This window comes from Amia ocellicauda, chromosome 17 (assembly GCF_036373705.1).
Source record: "Amia ocellicauda isolate fAmiCal2 chromosome 17, fAmiCal2.hap1, whole genome shotgun sequence".
Classification (NCBI taxonomy): Eukaryota; Metazoa; Chordata; class Actinopteri; order Amiiformes; family Amiidae; genus Amia; species Amia ocellicauda.
Window position 1 is genome coordinate 20,091,538 of NC_089866.1, and position 20,240 is coordinate 20,111,777.

The 20,240-nt window shown below is 40.3% G+C and overlaps 1 protein-coding gene across 2 annotated transcripts in view; it reads right to left on the bottom strand.

Annotated features, from left to right (window-relative positions):
- kdm2bb (lysine (K)-specific demethylase 2Bb) overlaps positions 1-20,240 on the bottom strand; it is a 65,513-nt gene that overhangs the window by 11,710 nt on the left and 33,563 nt on the right. Inside the window, exons 13-16 of one of the 2 annotated variants that reach the window (XM_066689120.1) lie at positions 7,848-8,072; positions 5,423-5,566; positions 1,776-1,862; positions 396-683 (exon numbers count right to left, since the gene is read on the bottom strand). In XM_066689120.1, coding sequence (XP_066545217.1) covers positions 396-683; positions 1,776-1,862; positions 5,423-5,566; positions 7,848-8,072 — 744 coding nt within the window. Of the gene's footprint in view, positions 1-395; positions 692-1,774; positions 1,863-5,422; positions 5,567-7,847; positions 8,073-20,240 lie in introns of both variants that reach the window. The other variant, XM_066689119.1, reaches the window with a different exon arrangement.

Genomic DNA, 20,240 nt, shown 5'->3' on the forward strand with positions numbered 1-20,240 from the left:
TCTCCACAATTCCAGTGCTCTCCTGCATATAACTATTGCCCTGATTCCTTATAAAGTATAAAAGAATAAAGTCAAGCCAATTTGTTTTATTAAATTCCTTTCATTTAACTACAGTACTGGGGTAACCTGCAAGTACAAACAGACTGATTTCCATTTGATCATTTGGTGGGGCATCTCTGGGATCTTAACCTGCCATTGAGTTTGAATGCATCCATTCTTAACTGCTTCCCATCTGGTTAAGTCTACTATACAGGGTCGTTCTTTTAACATGGATGATGAGGAATTCGGAAAAGCAATGTCTCAACTCCACCAGCATTAAACTCACCGAAAAGAAGTTCCCAGACTTAAAGAAACGCATGAGTAAATTTAATTTAAATTAAAATGCCATAACATACCCTTTTCCTGGCGTTGGGCTCGGTCCCATTGTCGAACAGCTTCCTCTTCCTCCTGAGAGGGGTGTCCTCTGGCTTGGGTCGGGGTAGTGTGTCAGACGGCAGGGCGGGCACCCGCTTCTTCACGGGTGGCTCCTCGGGTTTGCGTTTGGGGTTCTCGTCCCGTTCCACTTTCCTCTTGGCCGGACCAGGGGGGTCACCGTCTTCCTTGGAGTCACGGTTCACCCGCTGTTCCTTCAGCAGGGAGCCTGGCAGGTTGGACGCATACTTGAACCCTGGTCCTCTTTTTTGCTTGTAGGCCAAAATTTAGGAAAAAAAAAACAAGACAACTTTATATCTTATGCCTATCGTTGAAGTGCAAGTTCACAAAAGAAAAGTAAATCAAGGACACTTCGCTAAATTAAAGACTAGAATCAATGCCCTAATAAACCAACAGAAAAAACATTAATGATTCCCATACAGAGAACAGGATTAACCCAGAAACCTGTATATGCTGCTTTTAATGCAGACTGCGCTATGGTGATTATATACTTGTTAGTTTTGCATTTCTATTTTTGCACTGCCCATTGTGTTACACAGCCTGGACCAGAGTTTCCACAGCTAAAGTAAAAGAAGAACTGCTCCGCCACACGCTGGGAAGGTGTTGCTGAACTGAGCACAAGTAGAAATATGGGGTGTGGGAGAAAAATATTAAAAAGGCGTTTCACAGGGTGACACGTAGCATTACTAGGTAGTGTAGAAGTATAGATGTGGAACTGGCCCTGTGACGACTTATCATTTATCTGAACATGTGCCGGAAGCAAAAACCTCAATAGACAAACACAGCACTTTAGAATACTACATTAGGGTATGGTAGTAAGTCTATATTAAGCACAGTTTTATTACCCCTTTTCTTTAAAATAAATATAACAACCAATTCAGTCCCTCAAGAAAGCCTTATAAAGACCCAGTAACAGGTTAAATCTTAGGAGCTCAGACAACGTTGGCACCACAACTGTCAGTGAATGCTACTAAAACAAATAGAATGAAATATGATGAAATGCATCAAATTACTCCTCATAAATTGAAGGAACAAAAACAGATAATCCACCTTATATGCAAATCCAACATGTATGCAAATCAGACACTGCTGAAAACATTTTGAATATTTTGTGCATTAAAACATTAAGATTAAAAACAGCCTTTGAAAGAAAAAGCCAAGGATCTATAAAATCAGAAACATCATGCTGTTACACCTGAGCAATTAAATGTATTGCATGCAGCCTGTGAGGAAGCAACCGTCCCAGTCTGTTGTAAACCCCTGCGGTCAGTGAGACCCGACCGGTCTAATCCACACCCCTCCGTCAGTCCACAAATGGCACACACACTGTTCTAGACACTTACTTTCCCAGTTTTGCCGGCGTGGTTGCATTTGGGACATTCCCAGCAGTTTGGAAGCTCATCGTTCACCACGCCGCCTGCATCTTTGACCTGGGAGAGAAAGAGAGAGAGATAGAGAGAGACAGAGATCGGTAACTGTAGTGCAGCACACTACACATCAGCATAGGGAACTGAAAGTAACAACGCAACACCATGTCTTCTGCCTCCCCCAATGAGAAACTGTTTAACACCTCCCTCCCCAGATCAGCCACAGTGTGAAGGCCTGTAAAGGCAGCACAGTGGTGAGACTGTACTCCGGTTTCATTGCAGGCTTCCTCACTACCAAATAACTACTAGAGGGGGCTACACCACCACAAGCAAACCAAGAGTTCCCTGAAAGTATATAAAGCAATTGTGCTGCTGAACGCCTTAAACGGAGATGTCAGCCAAATCGTAAACACATGAATAAATAACAATTGGACTGTTTTGTTTATATATACAGCATTTACAAATGTGGTGAGACAAGCAGTTTTTTTTCTTGTATTGTGTTTATCTAAAACCTACAAGTTCACAGTCATATTCATGAAGTGACACAGCATGCAGTAGGATTTAAAGATACCTTCCTAGATTCTGCCATATTAAAAATGAATGTACTGGCAGTTTGAAATGATATGGATACAATATTGTTCTGTAGCTCTCAATGGCATGTGACTGCCTCTTTTAATAATCATCATATTTGATGCACAGGACATCCAACATGCCAGCCCCTAATTTAAAATGATCTGCGGACAGAGACAAATAAACCTCAACATTTTAATTATGTATATAAAAATATACATACATTTGTCAAGCAGATGTGGGCATACACATTTGCATTTCAGAGATCTGGATCATATGTGACTGCACAGCTCATGAGTCACTGGCAGATTAATTAACATGATATTGACATAATTTGCCAATTCAGAAATCCCTACAGCTCAAAATTAGTTTAAAAAATAAGCAGTTGTTTTTCTGTCAGCGGTACCGTACAGAGTAGTTATTGTTGCTGTACCCAATCAGCTAATATTTGCTAAGAGATTAAACAATTTCGCCTTAAGTGTCCTTTATTGAAATACTGAATGGAAAAGATGCCTTTCCCAAAGAGAAAGCAGCCTATGGGTTATGCAATCCATGCAAACACTCACATACTACTCTTTTAATAATGACATTTTTATTGAACTTGCTTTGACTCTGCCATCCTATTTGAATGTTGTGTAGTACGACAGGCAGGCCAAAAGCAAATGCTGTTAAAACAAAACAAACTGCATCAAACATGACAAACTCGACAGGAATTACTATTTTGATTATTTCATAATATAGAGTAAATAAAGCTGATGGGTGAGAAGAGGGTTACTGCACTGTGATGGAGATGCTCTTTATAGGACAGGGGCTGTTATTGCTGGTGCAGTGTTGGCACTGCGCTGTATATGGCATGCACCGTTTTTTTTGTCCATGCTGTAATAGTTGGCACGCTTATGGCACTTATGGCTCTCGCTGTTACTGTCCACGCTGTAAGGAGACGCACAATGATGCCGTGGCAGTCTTTGTTTTGCTGTAATGTGGTGCAACCATTTTAAATGTATAGCTAATGAAGAGTTGAGGTCTTTATAGATAACACAATTCAGTTTTTTTCCAGTACCAAATTTTTATTTTTGCCCAATAGCGACGCATTACTGATCTACTTGCCTTACAGCCGTAAAATTAGTTTTAATTAAATTCCATCTGCATGGGAAATCATGGATATCATTATAAAATTCACTTCTGAGGAATATAAATTATTAATTATCTTTGAATTACAGCTACTACAATGCATCTCTGTTTGGAATGACTAAAGTATGTTTTTTTCCTCTGGAAAAAAGGTATTTTATTATTTCCTTATAATTTACTTATTTATTTTACACAAAAAAATGTCTGTTTTGACTTCCTGGAAATGCAGCACAATGAAAGGCTTTGTTGTAAGTGCCAGAGATATTTATATTCCACTCAAATACAGATTTATAATTAACAGGAGTTTTTGTACTGGTGTTCACTCATACTTTCTAGGGAAAGTGATCTGGTCTATTTCCCTCGATAAATGACTAGGTCCAGCTGTAGTCCCTCAGATACAGATGGACATGTGCTCAGGAGGGCCTGCCAGTTAGTGCTTCAAAGCATTTAGTGCTGCTTTGGTTACCAGCCCTCAACCTTGTTTAATTGTGAAATTACACAACCGCTTCTCCGATATTATAAGTTTACAGAAGGATTTAGTGAATTTGTGATCTCAGTGACCTAAATACAGGAACCTCAATACATATCATTGGGAGGTATAGTGATCTTTGTAAAAGAAAACTGATGCAGGAGATATTATTGCAGACCATTAATTTTTCTCACATTTACATAATCCTGTTTAAATGCCAGGTCAATATTTAATATTCATTTATTTAATATTCAATATTATTAGATACACCACAAGGCCTCAGGTCATTCAGAAATGTCACAGAACATGACAAATATACATTAAATTTATTTTTTAATGAATGTCTGTAATTAGGCTGGAAAACAGTAGGTTGATATTTAAACTGGAAACAGACCATAATAGCCCTTTAACAATTGTGAGTGAATGATTTTAAATTATGTTTATGCCAGTTTACTTCTAAATCAATATTGGTGAACGTTAAAGGTTACATTTCAATCATAGGTATGATTATACATACTTATATACTGCAGGAAAACAATACTTCTGCATATTTCATAGCATTCCCTGGATTTAGATATGACTAAACTATCTTTGGCAAAGTCACCGTTTGTATTTAAGCAAAGTAAATGCAGCAAGTCTGTCAGCTGTTATGCATTTAGCTCATTAATGTCCACCACAAGGACTTTTTCTTGCAGTTCAATTCTGTATTCAAGGATAGACCTATTTCAAAGACCAGTGTATGTAGCGTATAATGTACTGAACTTTAATCATTTAAATTATTTTTCAAAATCAACTCCAATAACACTGATAAATATGTTTTCCATTTATGACAAATTAAGATTATTCTATAAAATATTCCTCTTAAATCACAAAAATCTGAAATAAAGAAAAGTGCTTTAGTTTATCGACAATTCACCGTTTGCACCCATTTGGCTAGCACAGTGCTTTTAAAAGTGGTATTGGATTTTTATGATCATTACCCTAATGTGTGATCTGTGTCGAGGGCCTAGTTTGTCTTGCCGTCATATTTTGAAAATGAGAAAAACTGCTCTTCCATTTACTGTTCCCTGTAGGAAACCAATGACCATTACAGTTGGGAACAGGAACATTTCCCATCAAGACCAGCTGTAAGTTCCTTATCAAAAATGGAATGGCAGTTATAACCTTTTAACACCATGATAACCTATCTGCAAGAAAAAAAGTGTATTTTATCATGAGCATGAACTACTGAGGTCCTGAGATCTGCCTAGAGGATGACATCTTCTCAGGGGAAGATAAGAGAGGAATGAATTTAACTTGTCCAAACCTCAAAATATTGATTCCTGCCCCCGTGGATTTCAAGACAACAGTCAGTCTTTCCTAGGAGACTGGAGAACCGCAACTAAACATTAATTTGCACCCCCATGGCAACAGCAACAGTCTCTCGCGCCTCGGGCTCACACCCAGCTTCACTCACCTTAAGGCAGCCGGGATGCACAATCTCATTACAGATGGAGCACTCCATCAACATGACATTGAACTTCTCGTCCTCCTCTTCCAGAGTGTCCTCCTTCCCCGCCTCTCCACAGACCAGGCAGACGGCGGTGTGGGGGAGCACCGGCTGAGGGCAGACCACACACACACACGCGCACGCACGCACGCACGCACGCACGCACGCACACACACACAAGCACACGCTGAGCAAAGGTGGGTCACAGTAACACGGCAGAAACAGAAAAGCACACCCCAAACACACAGTCTCACCATCTAGACCATCTAGTCCTAAAAAGGGCTAAGGAAGAACGTAAACATGGTCGATGCAGTGTTAACACACCAATACGTTTCTTAGTTCCTTGTGGGCCAACTGCCCACTACATAGTTTACATTCCAGTCAGGCAGTTTGGACAGGTTATCCAAAGGAAACTTCAAGCCAATTTTACATATTTTAGCAATTGAATAATCCTCACTTTATTTAGAAATATGTTTTTCTACATACTCTCTTTATATATTGATATTCTCTTTATAGAAATGTAATACAAGCTTCAGATAAAGGCATTAGCAAAATTAATTACACACCTATTTTTGATTAAAGATCTCACTGTGGTGAAAACGCCTACTGTCTAGGCTAAACTTAGACTCACAAATGGAGACACCCAGTGTTTGTGAGCACGTCCTGTTAGTTTACACAGAGATCCCACAGCCACTGCTTTTTACAAACAGGATATTGTATTTCCTCAAAGCACTACAAAAACCTCACCGTGACCGATTCCCACAGACAAATATTGAAAAGCTGCAGTGAATCCAGTGCCGTTTCTTGACTACAAGAAATGCAACGCCACATTAGACCAGCATATTCTTGGACTGGAGAGAATGGGCTTCAACACAGACCCAGTGATGAGGTCATTTATTTTCTACAACTTCACCTTAGACCACAATGGTAGAACTCAGTGGCTGTGCAGAGCTGAGAAAAAGAAGAACCTGGCCAAGCCGAGATGCACTGAAACCATTTGTATTTGCAGCAAAAAAAACACACGCACACACACTATGCTGCAGTTTACTTCTTGATTTGGTTGTGAGAGAAGTTTATAGAAAGTATCCCAACCCTCCTCGAGCAGACAAAAGTAGCTTCGGTGAGGGGGGGATTCCATAACTCTAAATACACAGGATAGCATTTCTAATTTTCTTGGCATTCTCCGAAAATAATGACTGGCCAGATTGCTTACTAATTTGTTCCAAGAGATAGAGTTCACATTAATCAAATTAACTATAACAATGTGTGCAATGGCGATTTCCAAAGCTAAACAACACATCAAAACTATAACAACCATCATAGGACAAATGTTCTTAAAGAAACTAAATGTCACTAGAACGTCTAGAAAAATGTCTTGTGCCGATTATAAAAACTAACCCGAGTAGTGACCTGAACATGGCTGTTTGAAAATGTAGTTTCAAAGTTTAAATTAGGGTACATCAAATTTGCATTTATAAAATGCAGATACAAAATATTTGAACAGAGCATGAAGAGTTATAATTTCCTGATAGCAACTGGATTCAAATCAGAAGATCAAATACGTGATTCAATTTTGGCCCAACTTCTAAATGAAAATTATAACTCAGTACTTGATGTTTGTATTATTTGTACAAAAAACAGACTAATAAAATATCCGCCAATGAGTACAGGTTTGTAAATTTGTATTAAGGCGTGGGTTAAGCTTTTGATTTAATTCCAGTTTAAGTGTATGTCATTAACACAAGGGCCGGGATTAAATCAAAACTTTGACCCACCCGCTAATAGAAAACTACAGAACTGTACTCAGTTGCGGCTGCATTTTTAGTAAGATGACACTTTCTCCTAATCAGAAATGTAACCGCTATGATGTAAAGGTTTTTAGTTTGCTATTAGCGGGTTGATCAAAGTTTTAATTTAATCCGGCCGAAGGTCAGCAAAAAAAAAAAGTAATAATTGATTGATTATTATTAAAGTATTGTACCTTAAACTAAAGTGTTACCAAAGTCATCAAGACCTTCAAACTGGCTATACGGGCCTAATCTGGTAAAGGGTTTCTCCTAATAAGTAAGTGCAGTACATGTGTTTTAATAAAAAAAAAAAAAAAAAAAAAACAGTAATGTAAACTGAATTTGCTGGTCTTATTCAAAAGTAAGGCCCAGAGTATAGCCAGTTTGGAGGTCTTGGTAAGTTTGGAATCATTTTAGTTTGAGGAACATTTAATTAACACTGAATTATTACCTCACAACAGTTTATAGGAGGACTGACCTTCAGTTAATAATATACACTTAGGCCAGGACTAAATCAAGAGTGCGAGCCGCCACGCTGTTCGTAAATTGCAAACTTTACATGAGTAAAGCCCTGTCGGTGCCCTGCTACGACTCTGTGGACTCACCGCGATGCACTGTCTCATGATGCAAGACTGCTTCATCCTCCCTGGGCCGCCGAACTTCTTCATGTCCTTGCAGAAGTGGCACTCCCCGCACTCCGTCCGTAGGCAGGCCTCACACTTACGGCAGCGTGTCCTCCGCCGCCGCGCCCCCGCTGTGGCACGGTTGGCGGCCAGTTTGACAGCTGTTGCCGTGCCCATCTTCCCTTTGGGCCGACTGCCGGAGCGCTGCTGTGATGCAAAACGGAGAGACAGGCAACACCACATCAGTAAGGAGAAACAAAAAGCACAGAGGACACACAAGGGACGTCTCTGGAACGGACGTCCAGATGAAGCCATCTCATCTTCCCAACTTCCCAATAGGCATTTATTATTGCTCCCTAGAATACACAGACACACACACACACTTGCCACTCACATTTATTTTGTTTGTCCTCCACTCTGTCCTCTTGGGATGACTAAACAAGCCCTGTTCAACATGTCACACAGAAGGGTTACAGGAACTTCATCGAAACTTCTCTTTCTATAGCAGAATCTTTTTCCGTCAGATCAGCTCCAAAAATAGCAACCAACTCACCATATCCGCACCACAACTTCTTGTACTGTTTTGGATCTGGCACCCTCACCTTACTCCCAAGCAAGAACCTGCATTGTTCCATATCCACCATTTTGCAATGGCACCATTCACATTCTTAGTTCAGCCTGATCTCTAATCATTATGACCGGGCTGAAGAAATTCTGTGAAAGGCTTCACAAGACGAGATAATCTCAAAATAAGTAAAAAACAAATTCACATTCAACGGCCGTTTTACACAATCCAAAAGGACTTTCCTTCTTTAAACACCCCCAAAGCATTGTGCAACATGTGGTGTAGGAAAGTAATTCAAAGATTCTTTATAGTTAATCTAAAATGAGCCTTTCTTGTCAATAATATCCTTTAGAGCTAACACAGAAGCTTTCATTTCTCTCTTGAACTGTCAGTTTCTATTGAAAAATATCCCTTCGGGAACAATAATGGCCTATCCTTGGCATTATGGATCCATTTACTTTGCAACAAAAGTTAATAGATTCCCTGAAACTCTGGTTTAAGGATATCGGATTAATACTGTTGAGCTTGAGCACATACAGCTCTGGAAAAAAATAAAAGACCACTTAACATTGATTTCTGAACTTGGAGTGGTCTCTTAATTTTTTCCAGAACTGTATATAACACAAGCTTCCCAAGATGTCTGCCTGGTACCCCTTTATATGGTGGAGACCACACCTTCCTTTACAGAGAACACCCACACCGGAGAGAATTACATTAGTGACTAATTTAGGCGTGAGGATTAATTAATTAATTCAACTGAATGTTAGACCTTTTTTTTTTTTTTTTTTTTTGTAAAGGCTGCAGTAAGGAATCCCCGTGCTTTCCAGCTGAAGCCCCTACATGTTGTACTAAAACTGTATTCCCCAGTGGTTTGCAAAGACAGTGAGGTTAAAATTTGCACTGAAGTAACATCAAGTGCACAGAGGCCTTGTATCTTCCTTCCTCTTGCACAGAATCAAGTTCTGGATTGAATAAATAAATGCAAAAGTGAAACTGGAAATTCAGATTACTTACTCAGGGATTACACTAGCAATTTAGGACAGCTGGGACTGCCTGGCCAATTTTACTTTAATTTTAAGATTTACCGCTCTTGCTGGGCTGATTGCTGTAGCTGAAGTGAACGAGGTCTACAAATTGCACATGTGGTTTGCATTAAAGACAAGGAAGCAGGTCTCAAATAAACAATGGGTAATTATAAAGAACTAGAAAAAAAACAGAAAACTATGTACATTGGATACACCTGCTTTTCCTTGCAAAATTTTGCATTTTAAAATCAGCACAAGAGACAAGGTTAGCACATATTAAATAAATACCATTACGTTGCTTAAGCTGCCCCTTCACTTTCTGAGTGACTGACCTTTTCAATGACTCACAGTAAGATCACTTCGGAATTCAGAGTTCATGATTAGAACCCAGTTCTTTATTTTTCTTTTCTATCTTAAAAAACAAAACAAACTGATTGTTTTGTTTGTTTCTTTACACATTAACAGTGCAGGATCAGTGGTGTACTGAATCAATAACTCATCTTTGCCATTTTTCCTTAAGAAAAGCTTTATAGCTTTAATTAACAGGTAGTAAAACAAAATGAAAATATGGCTAATTGCACTCCAGCTGCATTACTACAAATATATCACTTATTTTCATTTTGTTCCTTGTCAAATACACCAAGTGGATCAATAATGAACGCTCGCTCCACTGTAGCAATTTAGCTAATTACAGCTCTTTAAACTATGGCCTGTTTTTTTTCATTATCACAAAATATGTGGTTTTGCATCAAACCAGGAAGTCTATCCATCACAAGAGATCTAGGAATAACAGGGCAGGGTGACTGAGCAGCAGCTGCCACAGCTTTTAAATCTGACCTCATTCCACACTCCCTCAAAATACTATCATCAACTCTGCTTCCCTCGCTCTGCAGAGCCTTGGGGGCTCCGGTTCTCCCTCCAAAAGAGCCCAGGACTACACTGGAACAAAAGAGGGAAGGGGCTGCAGGGGTTAGTTTTTAAACATTGAATTTTCATACGGTCCAAGGTTGATGAACAAGGAGTTGGGGATTAAAGTCCAAATTATTACCCCATAGGCAGTCCTGTGAAAACCGTGCAAGGCAACCTGAGCAATATGTGCTACCTAGCAGTACCATGTTGTACTAATTAAATTGTCTACTAAGAGCATTCATGTTCTGCCCCACGCTCAGCTGCTTATACTCTACACTCTTGCAAACAGTGACACCTGCTGGCACAGAGGTCCATAAAGTAAACTAAACATGAATGTAGTGAAGTCGATAATACAACCATGTCAAATCTATTAGCTACAGAAGGTAAGAATTCAAACATTTTCATACAGGATTCCCAAGCAGAGGTTTCTCATTCTCGCCTGCTGGCAAACAACGAATCAGGAGCCGTGTGTTCTCTCTGATATGCCATTCCTAGGTGGTGAAAAAGGGCCCCTTCCTTTAATTGTTTTTGTGCTTCCTGTTCAGATGTCCCAGAGACTGTCTTGCAGAACCTTGGAATTCATAAATTGAGCTTCTCTGGGTAGTCAGAGAACTGGAAATCAGTTTTTGTCAGAGTCCACTGGAGAGCAGAGCTTATTTTCAGGTTTTTTATTTTAATGGATTTAGGTAACTAGACGGGCAAGTGTTTAAAACTAGAACTCCACTGAGAGCCGTGAAGAGGTTCTATTTGATGTTTAAAACTTTTCATGATTTAGGCTCCCATTACATCCCATCGACTCCCACTGAATTGTCTTAGGAGTATATGCTTTCCAGCATCTTCAGCTTTTTAAAGCAGCATACATGCCCCTGCACAAATGCACTCTCTCTTACACACAGATTTATGAGGACTCGCGAGCTGAAAAGATGCCATTTCCCCTCAAGGCTGCTCTGAGCCTCTGCATTAAGTGTGCAATTTATGAGATGCGATTGGTGCAAACATCAAAGAGATGCCAAATTATCACTTTCCACCTCTCTGTGGTCCTCTAGGATTCCAGTTTTGCCATAGTGACACCTCATAAGATTATCTTCTACAGGGGCTGGGATGCAATAGTCAACGGCAAAGAAAAGCAATATTGTATTCCAGTAAAAAATAAAATAATAATAAAAAATAAAACAATAATAATAATAAAAATTATAATAATAAAGACCCAAAATGCTGGAGTTTTACTTTACGGGAAAACTCAAACATGGAATTCAGTATTACAGAGTGCCTCCAAATGGTTCTGCTGGAGCCCCAGTGGCCCAGGTCACAAACACATCTTCCATGCTCTGACAGCCACGTCTGCTGCCACATTACCTAGCGAAGGGTTCCAAGGAACAAAGGTAGATGCAATATAAGATGGTATAAATCTAATTATACACGCCCCCCCAAATTGGAAAGAGCGTTGAAAGAGTCATCGGTGAATCAAGCGCTTTCGCAGTGGGACACGCGTATCTTGGGCAGGGGCACTCATCTCCGTGTGGGACGCTTCCGCTGGTTTGGCTTGGCACAGAGGCTGGGACAAACAGCAAAAGCATTAGTCTGCTGGGATAAATACCACAATGTGTGCTGGAGGTCACAGAGCTTTTCACACACTCACAGATATTTCACTTCTATATAGCTTTAATTTGAATTTGTGTTTTAAATTGCAGGAAATGAAGGATTGGCAAGAGATACTGCACCACACCTGTTTTTATGGAACCATACACAGCTGTGGCAAAGTAGGAGAGGTGTTATTGATTTATTCAGTCCCCTTTTGGCCGCAATATTCTTAAACATTTTGTGGACAAAGACCGTAACCTTGGGCTGTAGCAAGGCAGCCCACTTCCTGATAGATACACTTCACCTGGACAAGGGATTCATGGGAAAAGGGGCTGTACCAAGGGGCTCTGGCAGAGATTGGCCAAGCACAGCCACCACATGCTGAAGATGTTCAGGCTCCAGTGGAGTCACTGGCTATGTTTTGTGCTTGTTGTCAAGGGTTCATAGAAACAAATAATGAAGGCATTAAGAGGAACTGTAATACCAGCACAATGGAAACCACCAGAGAGCAAAGATCACTTTCTGGCAGCAACGAGGCAAGGACTTATGCAGTACAGAAGGGTTTACGATGTAAGCGACTGCAAATACATGTCAATGGAAAAAAAAGGAAATGTTCTTTCTGACTCATTTATTTTGATGTGTTTCAGGATATTTAATCCTACATTAAGGAAACACAGGCCAGTGGTCGATCAATAACTCCCCTGGAGGCTTCTGCAGTTTTAGCAACCTACAGCGTTTCCCAGTAATGATTAATCTACAGAACATGAAGCATTCTTTGCTTTCATGGTCCAGCACTGACAAAACTGCATTTAGATCTATATTATAGTGCTTATGAAAGGCTCTTAGGTACTCTGAAATGGCAATCCCTCTTCTAAACAAAACAATGAAAGGCTTTAATTTTAATCTTCTAATAGCATGGGCATGGTTTGCAAAATAGTTATGAAGACAAGTCAAAGAGGTATGTTCATTGACGCTGATATGAAGCTACAGCCCCTGATCAGCCTGAAAAGCACAGTGGAAAGACCGCTCTAAATAAAGCAGAAACTACATCAGCAAAGGTTGTGCATTTTCATTGGGGATCATTTCTACAGCCATCAAGAAGATCTAAATTAACTTGGCCTATATGAACAGGGGATGATAATCTAAACCCAAGAGAATGTCACACTCAGATATCAGCCGCTGGGAGGATAATACAAAGTTGCATCTGTCATTCACAAAACGCTACACAAAAACAATCATACAATTAATGAAGTTAAAACTGAGGTACAGGAGATGGTACTGATATAAGAGGACCAGTTACCTTCACATATATTCCACTTTCTCATGGTTTGTTGACCCAAAGTAAAGTAAAGTAATCTTCACTTAACTGAGTAACAGAAATAAGCTGACAAGTAAGACCTAGGCGGGGGGGGGGTTAGTGCTGAATCTCTTCTGCATTCAATAATTTTAAATCCAAATCATCACACCATCTCAGGCAGCTGTAGAGGTGGTGGTTGACTAAGCGAGGGGTTACCCCAAGGGGTGCGGTGGTTTGTGGGACACACTGAAAAGATGGATATAAATATGTAGGTTCTTGTTTAAGGTCCATTGCTGTTGATCAAATATGGCTGTGCAGCACGTGCAGGTTGAAGCTCCACCCACCCAAACTCACATTCAAACCGTGTGCTGGCTCTGGTGCACCTACAAGCGCCAAAACATGGGAGGTTTACGTCACCATAACGAGCTCATGTGCACAATTAAATGGGGGCTGCTGTAGACCTGGCTTGGCACTCTCCCTTTAAATTCAGCGTTAAATCTGCTGTTCAGACACTTGTAGCAGTCATCTCATGACATACACAAGGTTTAAGGAGGACAGCAGAAGCCTGCAAACAAAGCTGCCGGATTCTTCCAAGTGGTTTCCTGTGACCTTTGTACAAGATAGCAAGTTGCCACTGCTGATGAAACCAGGTGGCCTTTTCACCACGCAAACGTTGCAAGTTGGACATTACTGGTGTTATCAAACACTATATGACACCCACAGACTTAAAACATAGAACAACAAACATTACCCATGGAGCCCTTTTTCCAGCTGAGGCCACAAGGAAGTTTTATTCAAATGGCTGACAAGTAAAAAGGATAATATCATATGGGCAAACAAACCATTGGAGACGCACAAGGTCCACAGTAGAGCAGACCATAGTGTGTGAATCAGAGGCTTTGTTCCTTTGGTTAGCCCAATAAAATATATGGTGGTTACAGAGATCTAGACGACAGACGGGATTATTCCTAATATTGAGGCCAGTTATAAGCAGTTATATCCTACAGAGCTTTACTGGGGATTACAGGCTGTTTTCTGGCAGCAGTAAATGGAATCCATAATCTGTGGAAATTATCTTTTCTACCCAAAGAGGGCAAGTAGCACATTACTGCAAAACCAGCATCCATTTCTTCTGCAGTCAGGCCAAACCTTTTCATCCGATATTAGGTAAAGTATAGCACTTACAGACCGCTATTAAGAGACTTCTACAAAATTAAGAGAGGTTAATACTGACTCTACAGTGGCCTGGAAGTGGTTGGGCCATAGCAATGTGGGATTTCTGAGGAGAAATATATATATATATATATATATATATATATATATATATTACAAAAAAAACAAAAAAACAAACAACGGTAACAAGCAATATTACCAACACTATTACTTAATTTAATTTAACCAGAATGTTTGTATCCTAGACATTCAGCTTTTATATTGTACTATGTAGGTTAGACCATAGGCCTAGTGCTTTATTTTATTTTTGTATGTAAAAAAAGTGAGTTTACGGAGGAGAATCTGCGGTATCATGTGTGGTCTTACTTTCTTGTTAGTGGCAAGAGCAAAAAAATTGAGGACTCATTTCAAGAAGCCGTTTCTTCCGTTTTCCCCTCCTTGCCCTGTTCCTTACACTGTTCTGTAGTGCACAGCCATGATTCTATGGCCCTGGCCAATACTGTAGAAGTTTATAATATAAACATGAAGGGTTCACAATAACAGAGCAATAAGCCATAGTGAATCACTTCTCTAAATCAAGGTAGTCTTAATTCTGGTCTATTTAAGCGGTTAATACCATAAGTGTCATGAAGTGGGCATGTACCACTTGTCTTTGGCAGGCACCTGTTTGACTGCTCTTGGTCCTTTAAATATGACAACTCTTGGAAGTCTGTGACAAACACAGTATGGACTGCAATGCAAAACTAAATACAGGAAGACAGAGCATCTCACAGCCAGATTAAACTCTGAGGCATCCCATGTTTGCCAGGAACAGCACACCTTGGTTAATTTTTCATTCAGATATGAGGCAATCCAACTCATGACTGTGTCACATTTGTAAACGGCTAAATAAGAGCAAGAAATACATGTACAGCCAATCTCTTGATAATGTGTTCCTCTTCGACAATTGCCTTAAACATGTCTTCCAATTACAGAGCTCTGATCTACCAAACCGGTCCGAAAATAAATTATGACAAAATGGCAGCTTCTGGTTGGTAAAGAACAAAATGCCCTGAAGTTTGCATTCTGTAACTAATTACAGTACGGGAAACCTGAACAAAAATGGCTCATGAACATTGACTATAAAATTACACAACGGTTTCTATAACAGAAATGTGAGGTGGCCACAGAGCAATAAATGTAGTTATTTACATGCATTTTCAGGTTTTTCTTTATGTCAAAGATCTTTTTAGGGAAAGCTTTTCCAGGAATTATGCAGATGTATTGAAAACTGCAGAACATTATTGATTTAAGACTGCAGGCCAGAGATTAAGACTCAGAACACTCCTTACAAGCTGCCATACATGTACAAGTCTACAAAGCATCCTGCTGTTACAGGGCTCGGATCATGCACAGCCATGATGATGCTCTTGTTGTAAAGGTCTCCAAGTTATTTTAGGATTGCCCCCTCCCTATTTTTTTTTGTATTTTCCATGGAATGTTAACTTCATTACGATGACATCAGTGGCATCAGCGCATCAGATGGCATCAGGGCTCCATGTGACACAAGGAAATTAAACAGTGAAGTCCAGAAATCAAAACAAGAAGCATCGCATCGGAATGAACCTCTCTGGCTGTCTGATATAGATGGCTGTTACAGCGTTTGCTATCACCCTGCTTCATCTAATATTACAAGTAACTCCAAGAATGAATGTGTGAAATCCTGGACGAATCTATCCAGTCAGAAAGAAAAGACACACAGATATGTAGCAGATCACATAGGTGTCATAGTTATACACTTCAGTGTTCATTTCAATCACAAGTGGCTAGTCATAAATAAAAACACATGGGTCCCCATTGGCGCTTTGGGCAAACTACCTCACTTTATAGTAAATTAATTAGTTGGCTAATAAACCAAAGGGGAAACAAACAAATATAATCAGGGCCGTGGTGTTTTACCACTGAAGTAAGTTCAGGGTTATACCTGTGAGCACTAAACAAGTGCCACAGTTTTGCCAGCAGACTCAAATGGTATAAATTGGCACCTTGATGCCACCAGACTCAATGGTAGTATTGCAACAGCTACAAATGGCACCTATATATAAAAAGTGTCATAACAAGAGGCTCAGAAGAGTAAAGACACGACAGTTTCAGTTTATCAAACAGTTATAAGTAGCGACCATTACTGTTCCACCATCACTGAAAGTTCACCAGGAAGCCATTTGTAAACTTCTCCACTTCCCTGTTTGTTTTAATAATCTTAATAAATTGTCCCCGCTCGTACAAAGCTTTCAACTGTCAACAAGGACAACCACGCAATACACCCCTGAAGCTGTGCGAGAGAAAGAGAAAGCCTGGGTAATAGACGTCTTCATTGTTCCTGTGTTCTGCTCCCATCATCCCCTCCCCCACTCCTGCTAGCCTCTGGCCCTCTTAAAGATACAGTACAGGAGCTGGCCTTTTTTGAATGTGTGCTCAGGGTTAAAAATATCGGTTTAGTTGTGGGAAATTAGTCTATTTGAGCTCTGTGTTATGATAATGTGGATCATTTTCTTCAACAGGAATCTGAAAATAATTAAATTACCCCCCACCCCAACCCCCATATATGGAAAACCACACATCAACAGTGCCTTCTGTAAGCTAATGTCTGAGAAACTGCTTTTATTTTGTTCTTACTGCATATGTAAGGTATTAAATGAATTGCATAGCATGTGTAATGTCCCTAACTGAATTAATTTAATATCAACACAATGAATACTTACAAATAATAATAATAATAATAATGAACAGAGGACATCTCACTTTACGCATTTCATTTGGTCCAATTCCTTACTTTGTTGAAAAAGTAATTTTGTGGAATTGCAAAGCATTTGAATTACTAGGGGTTTGTACATTTGTCCTTTGTTCTGAACCCAGGTGGCCAATAAACTACACAGAACAAGACCTGCATTACCTGTGCACATGGTATCCCAACCCTGACCACTGTATCAACAGTCTTAGGACTTGTGTTGCCAGGCTATCACTGCTGGGCCTAATGTTGAGCTTTCAGCAATGTACAGAATATACCGAAAGATTTGAAAACTGAAATAATGTAAGGATAGCAGGTACCTCCGGTTGCAGTTTGTTGTCTTAACATGAATCACGCAGAAATGGACACCCTGCTACACATGCGAAGTGCAAACTCTCTCACGTGTGCAATCATGCACCCATTAGAGACTCGTGCTCCCTCCCACACACACACACAAACACACCATTGTAAAATACACAGTGTAGCTAGTCATAAAGTTACTTTTGTTTCACAGGGCAAGGTATCCATGATTTAAATGCTTATGTAAGTTACAAAATAACAGGAGCTGTACTTTCCAACTGAGCAAGCCAGAGCTGTCTCCCAAGAACATGTGATCGAACGCCTTTTGTGAGGCTACAACTGAATGGGCCACAAACATCCACAGCACTGTTGTTCACCGAGAGATTCATAGTAAACCATGCTGCCCTGTCATACGTCACAATACAGAAGATGTTTAAAACATCACGCGTGTAACATTTTAGCGGAAGATACCAAAGACAAAAGTGATTCGGAGGCACTGGAATTGGAAGCTCACATGGCACAGAAACTATCTTAGGAGCTTACAATTTGTAGCAGTAACAAAGAGAAATTAGGATGGGGGGGTGGGGGTGGGGGTGAGGGCCTGAGAGTAGAAAAACACCCTGTTGTAAATTCAGAAACAGCCCACTTATGGGAAATGCATCAGTAAAAATGTGAATGTGAAGAAAGGAAGCTGAAAACGTGCTCTCTCTCTCTCTCTCTCTCCCTCGCTCTCTCTCTCTCTCTTTTTTTTTTTGTTCTGGAACAACCGGCAGTTGCCCTGAGGAATGAGGCAGCCTATCATCTTCTTGCTTTCCCTACTGCATCAAGCCCCCTCACATTGTTCCACCCCCCAGTCCCTGCTCTCACACACACACTCACGCACACACACACACACACACATTGCTTTCTACTGAAGCCTGCCAAAGGAAAGGCGGAAAGAAAGAAAGAAAGAAAGAAAGAAAGGAGGACAGAAAAAAACCCTCACACACTTTTGGTTCTTTAGGTGGATTTCACAAAGACCATTTTGTTCAAAAAAAAAAAAAGAGAAAAGGGTGGAACCTGACCTGCTCAGTTTCTGAATCGTAATCCTCATCATCTGCACTCAGTGACAGGGCCATTTCTCTCTCATTATTAGTCCAGCTTTAAGCAAACTGACATGGCTGGAGACAGAGCTTGCTCCTGCTGCTGCTGCTGCTGCGAGGAACCCTCCCCTCCACACAAGAGCAGGCAGTCACACAGGCAGACAAGGCAGGAGGCTCATGAATATGCACCAGGCAGGTCAGGAAGGGGGCCGGGCCAGCCAATGGGGAACCAGATGGCGTCTTATTACTAGGTTGCCCACAAAAGGGGCTGTCGCTCGCCTGTCCTTACTCACTCTGGAGCAGGGAGGGATGACAAGAGGCAGGGGCACGTGTGAGAAATCCTCAAATCAGGCATCTCTGGAATGACTGAAAATGACTCCCAGCACACAAAAAAGGAAAAACAACACAGCGGGCCTGTTTTACGTCTCTGTGAATGTTTGAGCAGGTCTGCCCGCTGCACACTGGTGTGGACGGCCCAACAAATCCATTGCTCATGGCTCAACTGCTCTGCCCTGGCATTTGGAGCTTTGCCATGCTTTCATTTCCTTTAACATCAGAGGTCACAATGAAAGGTTATTCACCTAAAGGGTGTGTGTGTGTGTATATATGTGTGTGTGTGTGGGTGGGTGTGTGTGTGGGTGGGTGGGTTGGTTGGTTGAAATCAGATCTAAAATTTGTATCCAACCTGTTCTGTTCTTCTACATGTATCACAACCAATTACAAATTAGGAATGGCAAGTAATATATAGCTTGAAATATCTACATGTACAGCACAGAGCAGAATTGTATGTTGCCCTAAAGAGGAGATCAATTTTAAGCATTTTGTAATGTAAGACAAAGGAGGGAGAGAGGTGGGAACTGAACTTCTTGAAGAAATACAAAAAATCTTCTCAGAATCTGGACAATCCGTTTCCCTTTATCCCCGTCTTATTTTATTATCCATCAAAACAAAACTTCCACATTACACACCTCGAGTGTAGTTAACAGGGAAATCATCTGCTAGATGACCCGTAAGAATCCAAGCTTGCCCCCCCTCTACCATTGTTTAATTAAAGCATCCCTTTTAAGCCCTGATCCGCATCATAATGGCTGTTCAGGAAAGACAAAGAGCTCATCCACCCCCCACCCCTTCTTAACACACACACAATTAAAAACAAAAGCTGCTAATCTCAGCGAGCTCTTCTGTGTCTGCTCCAGGTGCGAGGGGCAGTAGTATAAACAGACTGTGACTGATGGCATCTTCAAAACCAAAAAGCAGCGCAGCTCATCTAAGGAAATCAAGATAGACCAAAAAAATATATAATAACAAGCAACAAAATATGATTGAAGTTCTATCTATTCTAACTAACAATAAATGGCAGTTTTTTTATTCTTGGATTTTTCTTAAATCCTGCATTTTTAATTATTTTTTGAGAAAACAAAATAGGCCGTGTTACATCTATTTTCATACCAAGTACAGCCGTTTTGCAGAAGGTAAACTATGAATTATTAATTTAATAAGCCATATGAACTATAATTACAAAGGCCATCCCAAGGGAAGACAAACATAGTTTGCATAAAAGTTGCATAAAAGCATACAATAAGAACCAGGATTTATGATCCACACAATACAAATGTGCACATCACATGCACTTAAAAGGTTGATTTAAATACTCAGACAAACTTACATATAAATAC